Source organism: Podarcis vaucheri (genome assembly GCF_965113315.1).
Source record: "Podarcis vaucheri genome assembly, chromosome: 8".
Classification (NCBI taxonomy): Eukaryota; Metazoa; Chordata; class Lepidosauria; order Squamata; family Lacertidae; genus Podarcis; species Podarcis vaucheri.
In genome coordinates this window covers 87,150,262-87,165,891 of record NC_138766.1, presented here as the reverse complement: position 1 = coordinate 87,165,891, position 15,630 = coordinate 87,150,262, and the positions used below count along the sequence as shown (strand labels likewise).

At 44.4% G+C, this 15,630-nt stretch overlaps 1 protein-coding gene across 1 annotated transcript in view; it reads left to right on the top strand.

The window, feature by feature from the left end:
* Positions 1–15,630, top strand: part of COL22A1 (collagen type XXII alpha 1 chain) — a 188,294-nt gene that overhangs the window by 168,835 nt on the left and 3,829 nt on the right. The window contains exons 49-62 of the mRNA XM_082235454.1: positions 1,113–1,166; positions 2,518–2,571; positions 3,394–3,447; positions 6,126–6,179; positions 6,580–6,633; positions 8,139–8,183; positions 8,513–8,566; positions 9,691–9,744; positions 10,780–10,833; positions 11,534–11,605; positions 11,819–11,854; positions 12,365–12,409; positions 13,055–13,234; positions 14,842–14,908. Of these exons, the coding sequence (XP_082091580.1) occupies positions 1,113–1,166; positions 2,518–2,571; positions 3,394–3,447; positions 6,126–6,179; positions 6,580–6,633; positions 8,139–8,183; positions 8,513–8,566; positions 9,691–9,744; positions 10,780–10,833; positions 11,534–11,605; positions 11,819–11,854; positions 12,365–12,409; positions 13,055–13,234; positions 14,842–14,908 (877 nt within the window). The remainder of the gene's footprint in view (positions 1–1,112; positions 1,167–2,517; positions 2,572–3,393; positions 3,448–6,125; positions 6,180–6,579; positions 6,634–8,138; positions 8,184–8,512; positions 8,567–9,690; positions 9,745–10,779; positions 10,834–11,533; positions 11,606–11,818; positions 11,855–12,364; positions 12,410–13,054; positions 13,235–14,841; positions 14,909–15,630) is intronic.

Below are 15,630 nucleotides of genomic sequence, written 5' to 3'. Positions count from 1 at the left end.
TGTGCATGCACAGAAGTGCTAAATTGCACTTTGCGCATGCGTAGAAGTGCCAAATTGCGATCCGTGTGTGTGCACACACACGGGTTGTGAATGCTACAGGTTGCGAACATTCCTCCCGCACGGATCACATTCACAACCCAAGCGTCCACTGTAGAGTGAAATATCAAATTTGTACAATTAGTAAAACTTGCGGGAGGGAAATTTAGAATTCAATTAATTAATTTAGAATTGAAGGGGAATGAATTTTCCTTTCAAGGCACAGCGGGTTCGGTATATGATTATTCCCTAACACATCCTTTACTAACGGGGTCCATTGGATGCTTCCTGTTTGTGTTTCCTGTTTGTGTAACCCTCAAGGGGAAGCAATGGTGTAGTGTGGGGGGTGCAGGGGGGCCTGGCCGCACCGGGCACAACATCTGGGGGTTAGGGTTAGGGTGCGCAAATCCACGGGTTAGGGGGCGCAAATTACTTGCCTTGCCCCGGGTGCTGACAACCCATGCTACGCCACTGAGGGGAAGGTTAAGTACCCCTTCCACCTTCCTGCTCAAACTTCCCCTCCACCAGCTGTCTTATTTTTAAAAAATCACCAACCACACTGATATTCACTACTGTATTATATGTGCTTAACCACTGAACCACACATTCAACATGCAAGGTGAATGTTTGCTTATTCAAAGGGGGGGGCATTGCATCCATTTGTTTTCAGTGAACTGAGGAAATGGCATGCTGAATTATGTTAAATTGATTCTGTTCCCGAAGCAAAGACCTGGCACAGCTGTGGATGGGGGCGGTTGGGGTTCGCAGTTTCTTGCTGCACGCACGACAAGTTGTTAGCCTCTTGCACCCAGCCAACCCTGTAATGTTTCCTGACAACTTCTCCGTTCCCAGAAGCTTATGTGTATTAAAAGCAGTTTGTTAAAACATGCAAGTTCACGCTCTGGAAACCTATGCATGGAATTGTGATGCCAAGTTAGCTTATGTTTTGGGCGTCTCGCTCTCCTGGTCGTTTGGTTGGTAGCAAGCTTTTGATGAGATTCCAGAGGTTCTTTGGGGACGTGGTTTGCAAATGAAGATGCTAAGTGAATGTGAAATGCTGTTGTTGTCTTCTGCAGGGACATCCTGGGATACCTGGCTTCATGGGCCCCCCTGGAAATCCAGGTCCACCTGTAAGATGCTCTATCTATCTATCTATCATCTATCATCTATCTACTATCTATCTATCTATCTATCATCTATCATCTATCATCTATCATCTATCATCTATCATCTATCATCTATCATCTATCATCTATCATCTATCATCTATCATCTATCATCTATCATCTATCATCTATCATCTATCCATCCCTTTTTCTTTTGCACTGCACCCATCCATCTGGTTATAGACTCAGAAGCAGCAATTCACTGGCCCTCTCCTGTATGTGTGGGAATGTTAAGGATAGTAGGAGATGATATATTAACTGCAGTAATTTTTTTCTGTAAGACGCACCAGACCATAAGACGCACCTAGTTTTTGGAGGAGGAAAACAAGAAAAAAAATATTCTGAATCCCACCAGCCAGAACAGCAAGAGGGATCACTGCGCAGCGAAAGCAGTGATCCCTCTTGCTGTTCTGGCTTCTGGGATAGTTGCGCAGCCTGCATTCACCCCATAAGACGCACACACATTTCCCCTTACTGTTTAGGAGGGGAAAAGTGAGTCTTATAGAGCAAAAAATACGGTAAATATTATCCTTCCTTCACTCACGCTAGTGAGTCATGTAGCAGAGCACATTCCCCTCAATACAGCAGGAAGCTAGTTTGCAGATTCGTTTGAATCTCTTTAGTTAAGTAATCCAATCCGGCTTGCCCAGATGGCTTATTCCTGGTGTCCCCTTTTAAAAGAAAAAAGACACAAGAGTCTTTCCTTAAAAGTTACAAGACGTTTACTCACATTCAGTTCACAGTATGATCCCTGAAGGCAGTCTTTAGCTAGTAGTTACATAACAAAGTGTGAGTTTATCCCATATGGGGATTGAGCTCATGTGCTGCTGGCTGAGAGCCAGCAGACAGCAAAATGCATTAAGAGAACAGCATCAAGAGAACAAAATGGCCACAGGAGAGCAGCATGGCATCAAGAGGAAGATGTGATTTGGCTCTTTTATAGAGTCAGCGAGGGTCACAGTCATCTGTCTGGTCACATGCAGGGGGAGGATGCTTCAGACCAGTGGGACAGGAAGTTATACTGGCTGGCCCTGCCTGTGTCTCTAGGGACTCTAGGGAAACAAGGAATGTTGTATTTGACTGCTTCAATGGATTACATCCCACAGTATGTTGGATTTTGGGGGGCATTATGGAATGCTGATCTCAAATGCATAGCAAAGTTTATGGCCCACCATTTTGGGCTGGTTGTCTTCATTTAAAGAAAGCCCAAAGGCTTGTAAGAGTTGCCTCCATGTTGTTTGAGGAGACTATTTCTGATTCAGAAGCAAGCTGCCATTTTTAATGGCCAGAAATGTCATTTTTTCATTTTATTTAGGGGTCTGAGGGCCCCCCAGGACCTGCAGGACCACTGGGAAACCCTGGAGAAATAGTAAGTCACTATTCAATCTGTCATTATACCCCTGCCCCCCCCAAAGGAAGGCATCATTTGCCTAAGTGGTTCCATAGTGGATTCTTGGATAAATAAGTAGATGTGGAAAGCATTCCATGAATCTGTAAGCTTTGAAAGCCACTGAGATACTCAGATGAAGACTAGTGAATTATAAACTCTCAGCCAAATTCTCCATTAATTTAGAAAGATGGTTAAATTCAAAAGGTGTCATTAGTGTGGTGGAACAGGGGGAGTACAGTCGCAATGCCAGAAAAAAAAAATGGTGGTGGGACACACAGAGAGGGCAAAGTATATTTCCAGGTGGCAAAGTGGTGTCCCACATGTTAAGATCTCTAAAAGAAAAATAACAATGTATGTTAATGACAGGAGTCCCGCAAATGGGAGATGAGTACTATATTGGGGTGTGTATATCTGCTTGACCCACTTCCCGCTCTGGCATCACCTATGGGCACTTACCTGACCTCCTGGCAGCAGAGTCATTGCTGCTTACCCAGAGGGAGAGTGGGAAGGGCAAAGTGGCAGAGAGGTCAAGAGCCAAAATGGCACTCTTCCTGGTTTATCTGTGCAGTCCTGACCTCCTCCCTGCCCCTTCCAGTCTCCCTCCCAGTAAACTGCAGTGATTTCATTGCCAGGAGGTCAGGTAAGTTCTGCTCCCTTCTACACCCACTCTCTCTCCCATCCCAAAGGCCTAATCAATATTGAGCATAAATTCAGGAGGCCTTGCTAACGGATTGTTCTTCTGGGGATGTCTCTGCCTAGAAAGCTTATGTGAACATCTCCACATCTGTGTCTCTTTGGCAGGGTAAAGAAGGCCCATCAGGACCTCAAGGACCACCAGGATTGCCTGGACTTCTGGTGAGTTATCCCTGCATTTGTAAACATTGACACATCTCATATGCAGGGGACTGCAGTGTTCTTGAACCCCTGGCATATTTCAACAGTAAAAAGATTGTGTGGCATACTTTTGTATGTGCCTGACCATTGGGACATCAAGAAGGTCAGGCCCCACCCTATGGAGCGCTCTCCCAACAGATGTCAAACAGATAAACTGCTGTGTGATTTTAAAAAGACGTCTGAAGGGAAGTTTTTAATGTGCAATGTTGTGTTGTGTTTTTAATATTTTTGTTGGGAGCGACCCAGAGTGGCTGGAGCAGCATATAAATAATTCATCATCATCATCATCATCATCATCATCATCATCATCATCATGAATGTTTTTTTACGCATTGCCCACCCACTCCCCATATGCGGAAATACTGAGATGCTGTGTGTGCATTCTATGCTCGACTTCTCGAGAGATCTCCTGATCTGAATTGGCACGCATAAAAAAAATCAATGAAATTTATCCCAGCTTGAACTTTGTGGCACAATTTGTAACAAGAGAGAAAGGGAATATAGGAGAGAAAACATCACAAGAGGGGAGGCAGGGAATAAGCCACAAGACAGAGAAAAACCCATTTTGGAAACAAGGTACAGCTGGCGGTTAGTGGTAGAACCCATGCTTTGCAGGAAGAATTATTGTTGTTGTTGTTGTTTAGTTGTTTAGTCATGTCCGACTCTTCGTGACCCCGTGGACTAGAGCACGCCAGGCACTCCTGTCTTCCACTGCCTCCCGCAGCTTGGTCAAACTCATGCTGGTAGCTTCGAGAACACTGACCAACCATCTCGTCCTCTGTCATCCCCTTCTCCTTGTGCCCTCCATCTTTCCCAACATCAGGGTCTTTTCCAGGGAGTCTTCTCTTCTCATGAGGTGGCCAAAGTATTGGAGCCTCAGCTTCAGGATCTGTCCTTCCAGTGAGCACTCAGGGCTGATTTCCTTAAGAATGGATACGTTTGATATTCTTGTAGTCGATGGGACTCTCAAGAGTCTCCTCCAGCACCATAATTCAAAAGCATCAATTCTTCGGCGATCAGCATTCTTTATGGTCCAGCTCTCACTTCCATACATCACTACTGGGAAAATCATAGCTTTAACTATACGGACCTTTGTCGGCAAGGTGATGTCTCTGCTTTTTAAGATGCTGTCTAGGTTTGTCATTGCTTTTCTCCCAAGAAGCAGGCTTTTTTTAATTTTATCACTGCTGTCACCATCTGCAGTGATGATGGAGCCCAAGAAAGTAAAATCTCTCGCTGCCTTCATTTAATCGCCTTCTATTTGCCAGGAGGTGATGGGACCAGTGGCCATAATCTTAGTTTTTGTTTTGTTTTGTTTTTTGATGTTGAGCTTCAGACCATATTTTGCATTCTCCTCTTTCACCCTCACTAAAAGGTTCTTTAATTCCTCCTCACTTTCTGCCATCAAGGTTGTGTCATCTGCAAATCTGAGGTTGTTGATATTTCTTCTGGCAATCTTAATTCCGGCACCACCAGGTGTGCACAGAATTCTTCACTGGCGCCACAGCGGTAGCTTTCCCTCCCACCCTACTGAAATTAGCAGCCTATAAGCTAGGTTTGCAGAGTGTTTGTGTCTGTGTGTTGTGCCCATGAAAGGTTCTCTGGTTTGCTTAGGTCCCCGCTGACCTATCTGCAACCCCTGGCTCGAGACGTTCTGCAATGCGACTTTGCTTGTTGTTTCACATTGCAGCTAATGAGACATTGGCTGTCTGACTTGTTCTTTTCCTGGGTATCGTTCCGTGGAGTTTCCAGCTCAGCCAGCTGACGTGCTTGCATATTGTACCTCGTGCTGAGGCACTGTGCTATTTTTAAGGGTGCTCCTTATTTTTCTACTATTTGCATATGTTGCTTTACAGTGCCCTGATACTTGTTGAGATGATCTATAAATTTCATTTATCAACGTGTTAGGAAACTGACTTGCAGTATTTGGGACGCTTATCCACAATAATGAATCTACAATATTTGCTCCTAAAGAAACAAACATTGTATACATTCATAGAATCATAGAGTTGGAATAGACCACAAGGGCCATCGAGTCCAACCCCCTGCCAAGCAGGAAACACCATCAGAGCACTCCTGACATATGGTTGTCAAGCCTCTGCTTAAAGACCTCCAAAGTAGGAGACTCCACCACACTCCTTGGCAGCAAATTCCACTGTCGAACAGCTCTTACTGTCAGGAAGTTCTTCCTAATGTTTAGGTGGAATCTTCTTTCTTGTAGTTTGGGTCCATTGCTCCGTGTCCGCTTCTCTGGAGCAGCAGAAAACAACCTTTCTCCCTCCTCTATATGACATCCTTTTATATATTTGAACATGGCTATCATATCACCCCTTAACCTCCTCTTCTCCAGGCTAAACATGCCCAGCTCCCTTAGCCGTTCCTCATAAGGGATCGTTTCCAGGCCTTTGACCATTTTGGTTGCCCTCCTCTGGACACGTTCCAGTTTGTCAGTGTCCTTCTTGAACTGTGGTGCCCAGAACTGGACACAGTACTCCAGGTGAGGTCTGATCAGAGCAGAATACAGTGGCACTATTACTTCCCTTGATCTAGATGCTATACTCCTATTGATGCAGCCCAGAATTGCATTGGCTTTTTTTTGTATCTCTAATCTTGACTACTTACTGTTGCTTCACTCTTAGGGTATTTCTGGAAAGGATGGCAAAGATGGAAAGCCAGGACCTCCTGGAGAACCAGTAAGGAGATGAACTTTACATATTTTCCAATTTGTTATTATCTTTCCAAGACAACAAGTGTGGTGTAGTGGTCAGAGTGTTGGGTTAGGACCTGGGAGCCATGAGGCCACTATTGGCTGAGATGCTGTGATGTCATAGAATGTGTTGCTTACTTCTGAGTGAAGAAAGATTCTTATATAAAATGAAGTCAAACTGCATTTTAGGAAATATATGGGTGGGGGGGTGGATATTAAAGATCCTCTGCTCCCCCCCCCAGGGTCTAACTTTAAATAGCATTTAATTTTAAATGACCATTCACATAGATTTGTGAATTTTATCACATCAAGCTTGATCCTGAGGCACCCACATGTTAGAGATCATTCTCTCTTGCCAGGCTATAAATCTGCTTTGTTTCTCATAGGGCAAACAAGGGGAGCCAGGGCTGCCAGGACCGGAGGGAGCAAGAGGATTGCCGGTAAGTCCAGCTGAAGGCAACCATGGTCCATTAAATATGTCCTTTCCCACCAGGAATCTTTGAAGGAGGGGGCAGGTGCATATTTCTCCATTAGCTAGCATGAAATATACTAGCTGAGAAGCTTGGTTTTCCTGCAGCAAGAATGATGCAAATACTCATTGAAGGCTAAATTCTATTTATGGAGAAAACAAAGGTATTTTCTTATAGAGGAGGGGTCTGTGCACATCCTCATCATGCCTCAAAAGTAATTTATTAAGATCAGCATGTTTCAGATAGTACACGGGTAAAAGGTAAAGGTAAAGGGACCCCTGACCATTAGGTCCAGTCGTGGCCGACTCTGGGGTTTCGGCGCTCATCTTGCTTTATTGCCCGAGGGAGCAGGCGTACAGGTCATGTGGCCAGCATGACTAAGCCGCTTCTGGCGAAACCAGAGCAGCGCACGGAAATGCCATTTACCTTCCCACCAGAGCAGTACCTATTTATCTACTTGCACTTTGACACGCTTTCAAACTGCTAGGTTGGAAGGAGCAGGGACCGAGCAACGGGAGCTCACCCTCTCACGGGGATTTGAACCGCCAACCTTCTGATTGGCCCTAGGCTCTGTGGTTTAACCCACAGCACCACCCATGTAGAAGAGTCTAAAAATCCCTGGGCCACAAATTTCCATGGCCCTCTAGTGGCTATGGTGGCTCATTTCCCAGAAGTAATGTACCGTATTTAGCATTAACTCTGGAGGCATATACAACCATACCTCTGAAGTCGCATGCCTTGTGAGTTGAACGTTTTGGCTCCCGAATGCCACAAACCTAGAAGTGAATGTTGTGGTTTGCAAATGTTCTTTGGAATCCGAATGTCCGCCGTGACTTCCATGGCTTTCAATTGGCTGTAGGAGCTTCCTGCAGCCAATCAGAATCCATGCCTTGGTTTCTGAACATTTTGGAAGTCGAACAGCCTTCTGGAATGAAACAATGCTGGTTCAGTATATCTGAAGGAGCATTTCCACCCCCATCGCTCTGCCCAAATACTGAGGTCCAGTGCTGAGGGCCTTCTGGCGGTTCCCTCACTGCGAGAAGCCAAGTTACAGGGAACCAGGCAGAGGGCCTTCTCAGTAGTGGCACCTGCCCTGTGGAACGCCCTCCCACCAGATGTCAAAGAGAAAAACAACTACCAAACTTTTAGGGAAGCTTTTAATATTTAATAGGCTATTGTATTTTAATATTCTTTTGGAAGCCGCCCAGAGTGGCTGGAGAAACCCAGCCAGATGGGCGGGGTATAAATAAATTATTATTATTATTATTATTAGCCATGAAAATTTGTGGCCAAGGCTTTTAAAGACTCTGTCTGCAAAGAAAGAGGCATATTGGTTGCCAGATGTGAAATATTATTTCCAGCTCTCCTACCCCATTGCCTTGAGCTCCATGGTGGAAGAAAGCTGTAACTTAGAAGGCCCTTTAAAATGCATATAAGGAATAACCTTTTACGTATCTCTCCATTTCACCTTTCAGGGTTTTAAGGGACCGAGAGGAGACGCTGGACCACCTGGCTCAAGGGTGAGCAATGCACTGGACCTTCAGTTTGACTCAAACAGTGGTTGGGATGGGCAGAGTCGCCCACAAGAAGATCTCTTCTATCACCAGTGTTGAGTACTTCAGGGGTAATGGCTTCATAGTTAACATTGATGGCTGAAGCTTCATTGTTACCAGGACTGGAGTCAAGTCCTGTCAATGACCCTATCAATACCTGCTCATAAACTGAGTCCAGTTTTGGGACAGCCATCTGTGGAAGTTCAATTCACATATTTGAGTCATTAGGAATCTTTATGGAACTTCCATATTGTTCTAACCTCTAATTTTCTCCCTCCCACCCTTGTCTGTTGTAGGGAGAACCCGGTCCATCAGGGGCCCCTGGCCGCGAAGGGCAACCTGGAAAAGATGTAAGTGTGCCACCAAGGCTTCAATAAGAGCTCTTATGGTTCTGCGCATGATGGGGGGGGGTGTTATTAGGGTCTGGGCTGAAATGAAATACTGCCACAACTCTGAAACGTTGACCATTCCAAGTCCACATTTCAAAACCTGAAATTTCAAGAAGTACATGGAAGTGGTAAATGAGAACGGGTTGGGCCCATACCATTTTACAGGGGCATTCACAGAAGGTATGTGTGCTCTCTGCTAGGGAGAGGCTGGAGTTTTTCTTCTTTGGCATCTCTGGAACAAAACATGGCAGACAATGCTGCCCTGAGAACATGCTTGATATAATAGGGATGAATTTCCTCTCAGAATGAGGCCATCCCTGTTTTGTTTGTTTCGCTTTCCTCTTTGGTTCTATTACCATCTTGCTCTTTGATGTTAATAAGATTCTAGCTTTTTTGTTATTATCTTGCTTACCTTTCAGGGAAAAATGAGTCAGTCCTCGCTCACAAGTTGGACAGTATATCCAGCTTGCAACTGACTTCCTTTCTCATCTGTAAACATGTTAAAGTACACCTCATCCAGACAGGCGAGCCACTCGTTGACTATGATGATTATAGGGGCACTGGTGGTGCTGTGGTCTAAACCACTGAGCCTCTTGGGCTTGCTGATCAGAAGGTCGGCGGTTCGAATCCCCATGACGGGGTGAGCTCCCGTTGCTCTGTCCCAGCTCCTGCCAACCTAGCAGTTGAAAGCACGCCAGTGCAAGTAGATAAATAGGTACCGCTGTGGTGGGAAGGTAAACGGCGTTTCCGTGCACTCTGGTTTCCATCACGGTGTTCCATTGCACCAGAAGCTGTGTAGTTCTGCTGGCTACATGACCTGGAAAGCTGTTTGTGCTCAAATGCCGACTCCCTTAGCCTGAAAGCTAGATGAGTGCTACACCCCATAGTCACCTTTGACTGGACTTAACCGTCCAGGGGTCCTTTACCTTTATTCTGATTATAGTGTTTTGATGATCATAATGAAGCAGTGTTTTCTTTCCTTTTATTGTTTTTTTTTTACTTGCACATTGCTTTGATATTCCATGTGATTAGCAATTTAGAAATGACTCTTTCTCACCCCAGCCTCTTTTACTCTTGTGCTGCAGGGGGATCCAGGCCCTGCAGGACCCCAGGGCCCACGTGGGCTCAGAGGAATCGCGGTGAGTTGTTTCTCCCTATGGCTTTTGGGTAATATGTGTGAAACATCCCACTGGGTCCCAGCGGAGTTGTCTAAGTGGTACAAGGGACTCTGGAGGGATGAGGGGAGAGGGAGGAAATGAATCTGGCATTTCTGAACATGAAAAGTGAAATTTACTGTTTGCGCCTCTTAGGGAAAACAATCCAATGTATGCACGACTTTGTGCACAAACCAGAATTGCACTCATTGTGCAAATGTATGCATAACCCAGTGTGGAAATGTTTCCAATTGTAGGTCTTTTGTCTCTTCTTACCAAGTTCCATTTCATTTTCTTTTCTTTTCTTCCATTTCACTTTTAATTCGTATACTGCCTTCCTATATTACTATACACAAGGAAGTTTAAAGCAACAAAATAGACAAGAACACAAATAATAATAATAATAATAATAATAATAATAATAATAATAATAATAATAAATTTATTTATACCCCGCCCATCTGGCTGGGTTTCCCCAGCCACTCTGGGCGGCTTCCAACAAAACACTAAAATACAATAATCTATTAAACATTAAAAGCTTCCCTAAACAGGGCTGCCTTTAGACGTCTTCTAAAAGTTTGGTAGTTATTTTTCTCTTTGACATCTGGTGGGGGGGCGTTCCACAGGGCGGGTGGTCTCAGAATGGACTCTTAGAGCAATCTGGCCCAGTACAGAAAGTCGTAATAAAACATAACTTAAAAATGGTGCAACTTATATCAATTAAAGTAACATTCAATAATCTAGTAGAATATAATAGCACACAATAAAATCAACTCTCAAAACATCAGCAAATAATAATTAAACAGAGATTCACTCTAAACAATTACAATGAATAATTACTAAACTACGATCAATAAAAATAACTGCAAGTCACAATGCATAAAATGCCACAATGCTTACAAAACCATGTAATTGAGAAACAAATTGAGAAACGAAGACACAAAACTTATAAAATTATTTTTTTAAAGTTCTTAAAATTTTCTTAAAAAGACTACTAACTGTTTTTTCCCCTTCCGCCAGGGCAAGAGTGGACCACCAGGCCCCCCGGGAGAGGCAGGCTCTCCAGGTAACCCAGTAAGTACAACATTTGTTGTCCCTTACTCATTACAGGGACGCGGGTGGCGCTGTGAGTAAAACCTCAGTGCCTAGGGCTCGCCGATCGCATGGTCGGCGGTTCGAATCCCCGCGGCGGGGTGCGCTCCCGTTGCTTGGTCCCAGCTCCTGCCCACCTAGCAGTTCGAAAGCACCCTTAAGGGCAAGTAGATAAATAGGTACTGCTTTATAGCGGGAAGGTAAATGGCGTTTCCGTGTGTTGTGCTGGTGCTGGCTCGCCAGAGCAGCTTTGTCACGCTGGCCACGTGATCTGGAAGTGTCTCCGGACAGCGCTGGCCCCGGCCTCTTAAGTGAGATGGGCGCACAACCCTAGAGTCGGACACGTCTGGCCCGTACGGGCAGGGGTACCTTTACCTCAGAGTTTGCAGGGCATCAGTTGAAGAAGGAGCAAAAAGGGTTTTCTTGTGTGTGTGTTTCTTTGTGGCTGATTAGCGGTTCTCCCTGTGCAAAGGTCAGAGGGGGCAGGGTTTCTGTTGAGGCAGGTGATTAGCTGTGGGAGGAGCTTATCAGAGCTTGCAGGGCAGCAGTTGACTTGTGACTAGCCATCATGCAATCTGTGATTTGTCTGTAGGTCCTCCCACATCTTTAATGACACTGATCAGAATATCAACCAGCATTTGTTTCTTTCTTTATTCTTTTTTCTTCTTCTTCGTATTCCCAGGGTCCCAAAGGAAGCAAAGGGGAAACCGGCAGTGCAGGACTCCCTGGATTCATCGGGCCGCGAGGACCTCCTGTAAGCAGCAAACCAATTTTGGTCACACACTGTAGACAGAACTAATAATAGGATCTCATTTGTCTGTAATTGCTCAGTGTCACCCGCTAGAACTCTGTGAAGGAGGCTGCAGGAGCCCAAAGCCCAAAGGGAATTTCACCAAGTCGCGCTGGGTTATCAGAAGTAGCTTCTGACTGTGTGGCTCTTATCCTTTTTGTGCTTTCTATTTCACAGGGAGAACCAGGTGAAAAGGGCATCCCAGGGAAAGAGGTGTGTGTTTTGACGTATTTGTAAGATGACATGAAACAAGAGCACAACTCCCTTTTGTTGTTCTTCCTTAATTCTCTGTGTGCACTTCCCCCAGGTGCAAAACTTCTTTAAATCTCTCCAAATTGCTTTTCCTCTTGGTTTTGGATGGGTGGGAAGTTCCATTACAACAGGGGAAGGGTCTTGGGGTTCAAATTTGGCCCTGCGGGCCTCTCCATGTGGCCTTGTCACTCTCCCCTTCCTCAGCCACACCCTTACAAACCCTGCTTTTCCCCATAAAAATGCTAGTCCATATGACATGCACACTCTCCAATTTAATCTGAATTTGTTTTTGGAGGGTGAGAAGAAATTGATAAGTTAAAAAAAAGTTACTAGTGATCTGTTTGCAGTATCTCAATGATCCACTTGCAAATTAAGCCCCTTCTGGAAGCACCAAAAGTAGCAACATTATATTTTCTTCTTCATTTTTTTTAATTGGCTCTTCCTATTTCAGACCTCTTTATTTCCTTGCAGGGCACTCCAGGGAAGCCAGGTGGTGTTGGAGACAAAGGTGACAGGGTAAGCTGGAGAGCTCCATGAATGTCGATGTTCAGCAACATTGGGGAAGTGCCCAGGGCAGTCTGGGTGATGCTGCCAGAAATCATTTCCTTAATGCACGAGAGATGGGCAAGACACTTGTAGCTTACATCAGGCTTTCTCAGAAATAAGTGGAGTGATATCCCCTATAACTGAAGGTTAAGATTTGGCATATCTCCGAGCCAACCCAGATTCAACCAGCTTGACAGCTTGCAAATATCTCAGGTCCCTGGCCACCCAAATGTCAGCTTCTTTCTTGGTCCTGGGAAGAATTTGAGATATGCTAGCTGCCTGGACAAAAAACATACTTATGGACAAAAGCCTACTGGGACAAGATGGGCCTCTGAAGGGTAATCTTCCCTCCCATGAGCATTTCTTTTTTCATGCATAGCCTGTTTCAGTCTCCCCCTTTCAGGCTAGTGGAGGAATATCACAACCTTGTCCACAGCCCATCCATCTGGCTTGCTTTGCAAAGCTCTTTACTGAAGGCTCTGTTCTTTTCTTCCAACTCTACAGTTCTCTGATTCTATTGTAGTTGAGATTCCTGCATTTCCAGGGGTTGGGCGATCCTGTCGATCTCTTCCAACTCTACCATTCTTTGATTCTATGCTGTTTTTATTTGACAAGGGGGATCCTGGCACTAAAGGTGAAAAAGGCACAGCTGGAGAGAAAGGTCCACCTGGTGATCCTGGGATTCCCGGGCGCAAGGGACACACTGGATTAATGGGTCAACCGGGACCACCAGGGGACACAGGGCAGTCTGGACCCCCCGGTCCTCCAGGACAACCTGGATTTCCTGGGCCTAGGGTGAGTCGTGTTAAAACTGGATTTTAGGAGAAGGTATAAGACAACATTTTAGTTTTCTGTCAGTTATGTCAATCGTGTTTTTTTAAAAAGAGAAAGAGGCATTTACACACACATTCAAAGAAGAACAAGAGGGGCCACAGCTTTGCATATGTTAATGCATATTGATGCAACTTTATAAATGCATACTATAATTTAAATAGGAAGTATACTGCAACAGTGGGGGGACTACCTTTGAAGGTGAATCGGGGGCTACAACTAATCCAGAATGTGTCGGCTAGACTGGTGACTGGAAGAGGCTGCTGGGACCATATAACACCAGTCCTGAAAGACCTGCATTGGATCCCAGTACGCTTCCAAGCACAATTCAAAGTGTTGGTGCTGACCTTTAAAGCCCTAAATGGCATTGGCCTGATATACCCAAAGGAGCGTCTCCACCTCCATTGCTCAGCCATTCCTCTGAAGTCCAGCTCCAAGGGCCTTCTGGCAGTTCCCTCACTGCAGGAAGTGTGGTTACAGGCAGGGGGCCTTCTTGGCAGTGGCACCCCTCCCATGGAATCCCCTCCCACTATATGTCAAGGAGATAAGTAACTATGCAACCTTTCATTAGAAATCTGAAGACAGCCCTGTATATGGAAGTTTTCAATGTTTGATGTTTTATTATGCTTTTATATTTGTAGGAAGCCACCCACGGTGGCTAGGGCAACCCAGTCAGATGGGTGGGGTACAAATAATAAAATTGTTGTTGTTATTATAAGTACAGTGCATCTCAACATAGTGGAGAAAACTGGGGCCAGGGGACCCATGTGCTTGCCTAGCCTATTCTCATGGTGTTTCTAATTGTTCACTGGCAACTTTGAGATCCCTATTGCTCTCTTGCAACTGGATTGAAACTGGGCAGCCCTTAAGCTAAATGAATGTGCTCTATAAAGAATGACACATGAGCATCCTAAAAGGGACTTGCATCCATGTACTGTCAAGAGTCCCTCTACCCTTAACAGATTGCTGGTAACAGTGATGGTGACCTTAACAATAAGAAAAGAACATTTTCTGTTGACATTGACTCATGATTATTGGCCTCAAGCTCCCCTACAAACAAAAACAAAAAACCCTTCTAGAATTAATTTTTCATGAGCATACACTGGGGAAAAATATTACGTTGCACCAATGATTATGAGGTTGTTTTTTATTTAAAAATATAACAGAGTATTTTTGGAGATCCGTGCAATTGCCATTTTTCTGCTAATTGGAAAATAAGGTCATCTATTACCTTGAAAGGTTCCCGAGGCTTTCTTCAAGTTGAAAATGCAATATATGGAGATAATTTCCACACTTGTTCAGTCCTAGTCCTAATATAACAGGACTTGCATTAAGCACTGTTGAGCTAGTAAGGGGAGTAGAAGAATGAAAAACTCGTCTATCCAAATCTGCACAGAAAAGATTACAGGCAATTAGCATGTTATTACTTGAGCTGCAATTTCAAGAGGAAAATGGAGGTGTGTTCCAGGTCAGCTTCACACTGGAATTTGCAAAAAAGAAATTCCTCAAGTCTCCCTATCACATAAGCCACAAATATTGTTGGAACATTGAACTCTTCCTTCCTTCCTTAGGGGGACACTCCATCAGTGGAAACTCTGCGAAGGCTCATCCAAGAAGAGCTAGGAAAACAACTTGATGGTGAGAATGATTACAAAGTGACTGAGATACCCCCTACATGTATAATATGGTTGCAAGAGACCTAGATGTGGACGTGGGAATCCAGACAGAAACTAAAATAGTATATATATATAGAGAGAGAGAGAGTGCGCAACTAGACCTGGACTGAGATGGTTCAGCCAAGATTGAGGATGATTTTCAGCATATGGGTTTATGAAATGAACCAAAAACGTCTTGCTTAAAAAAAAGGATTCATCTCACTACCACTTGTGCTCCAAGACTTCCCTTTCCTTCCCTGTCCTCCACCATGCCCCATTCACCCTCAAAATCTTCTCAAGGGAATTGGGGCAGCCTCCAGGGAAGGCTATAGGGCAGGAAGAGAGAAAGTCAAATTCCTGTTCCCTGAAGCTGCATGTTCACTTTGATTCAATACAGAGTTCAACATCCTGAGAATTATAACTTTTGTTGTTGTTAAAAGAATAAAGTTTCTAGTACTACATTTGGACAGGTTTTCTAGTAGTTTTAGGTGAGGCTTTAGTACCTTTTATATTACTAATCTCTTGACATGACCCTGAAAATCAAACTAAATAGTGAAAAAAAGGGGAACTATTGCAAATATTTACAGGTCACTGAATTAAGCTTTCCTGGTGCACAGTTTTGAAAATGAAACACAGTATTAAACTGAGTATCAAGAGCCCAATTTATAGTGCATCCTAAAAGGACTAAGGACAAGAATGTAGAAT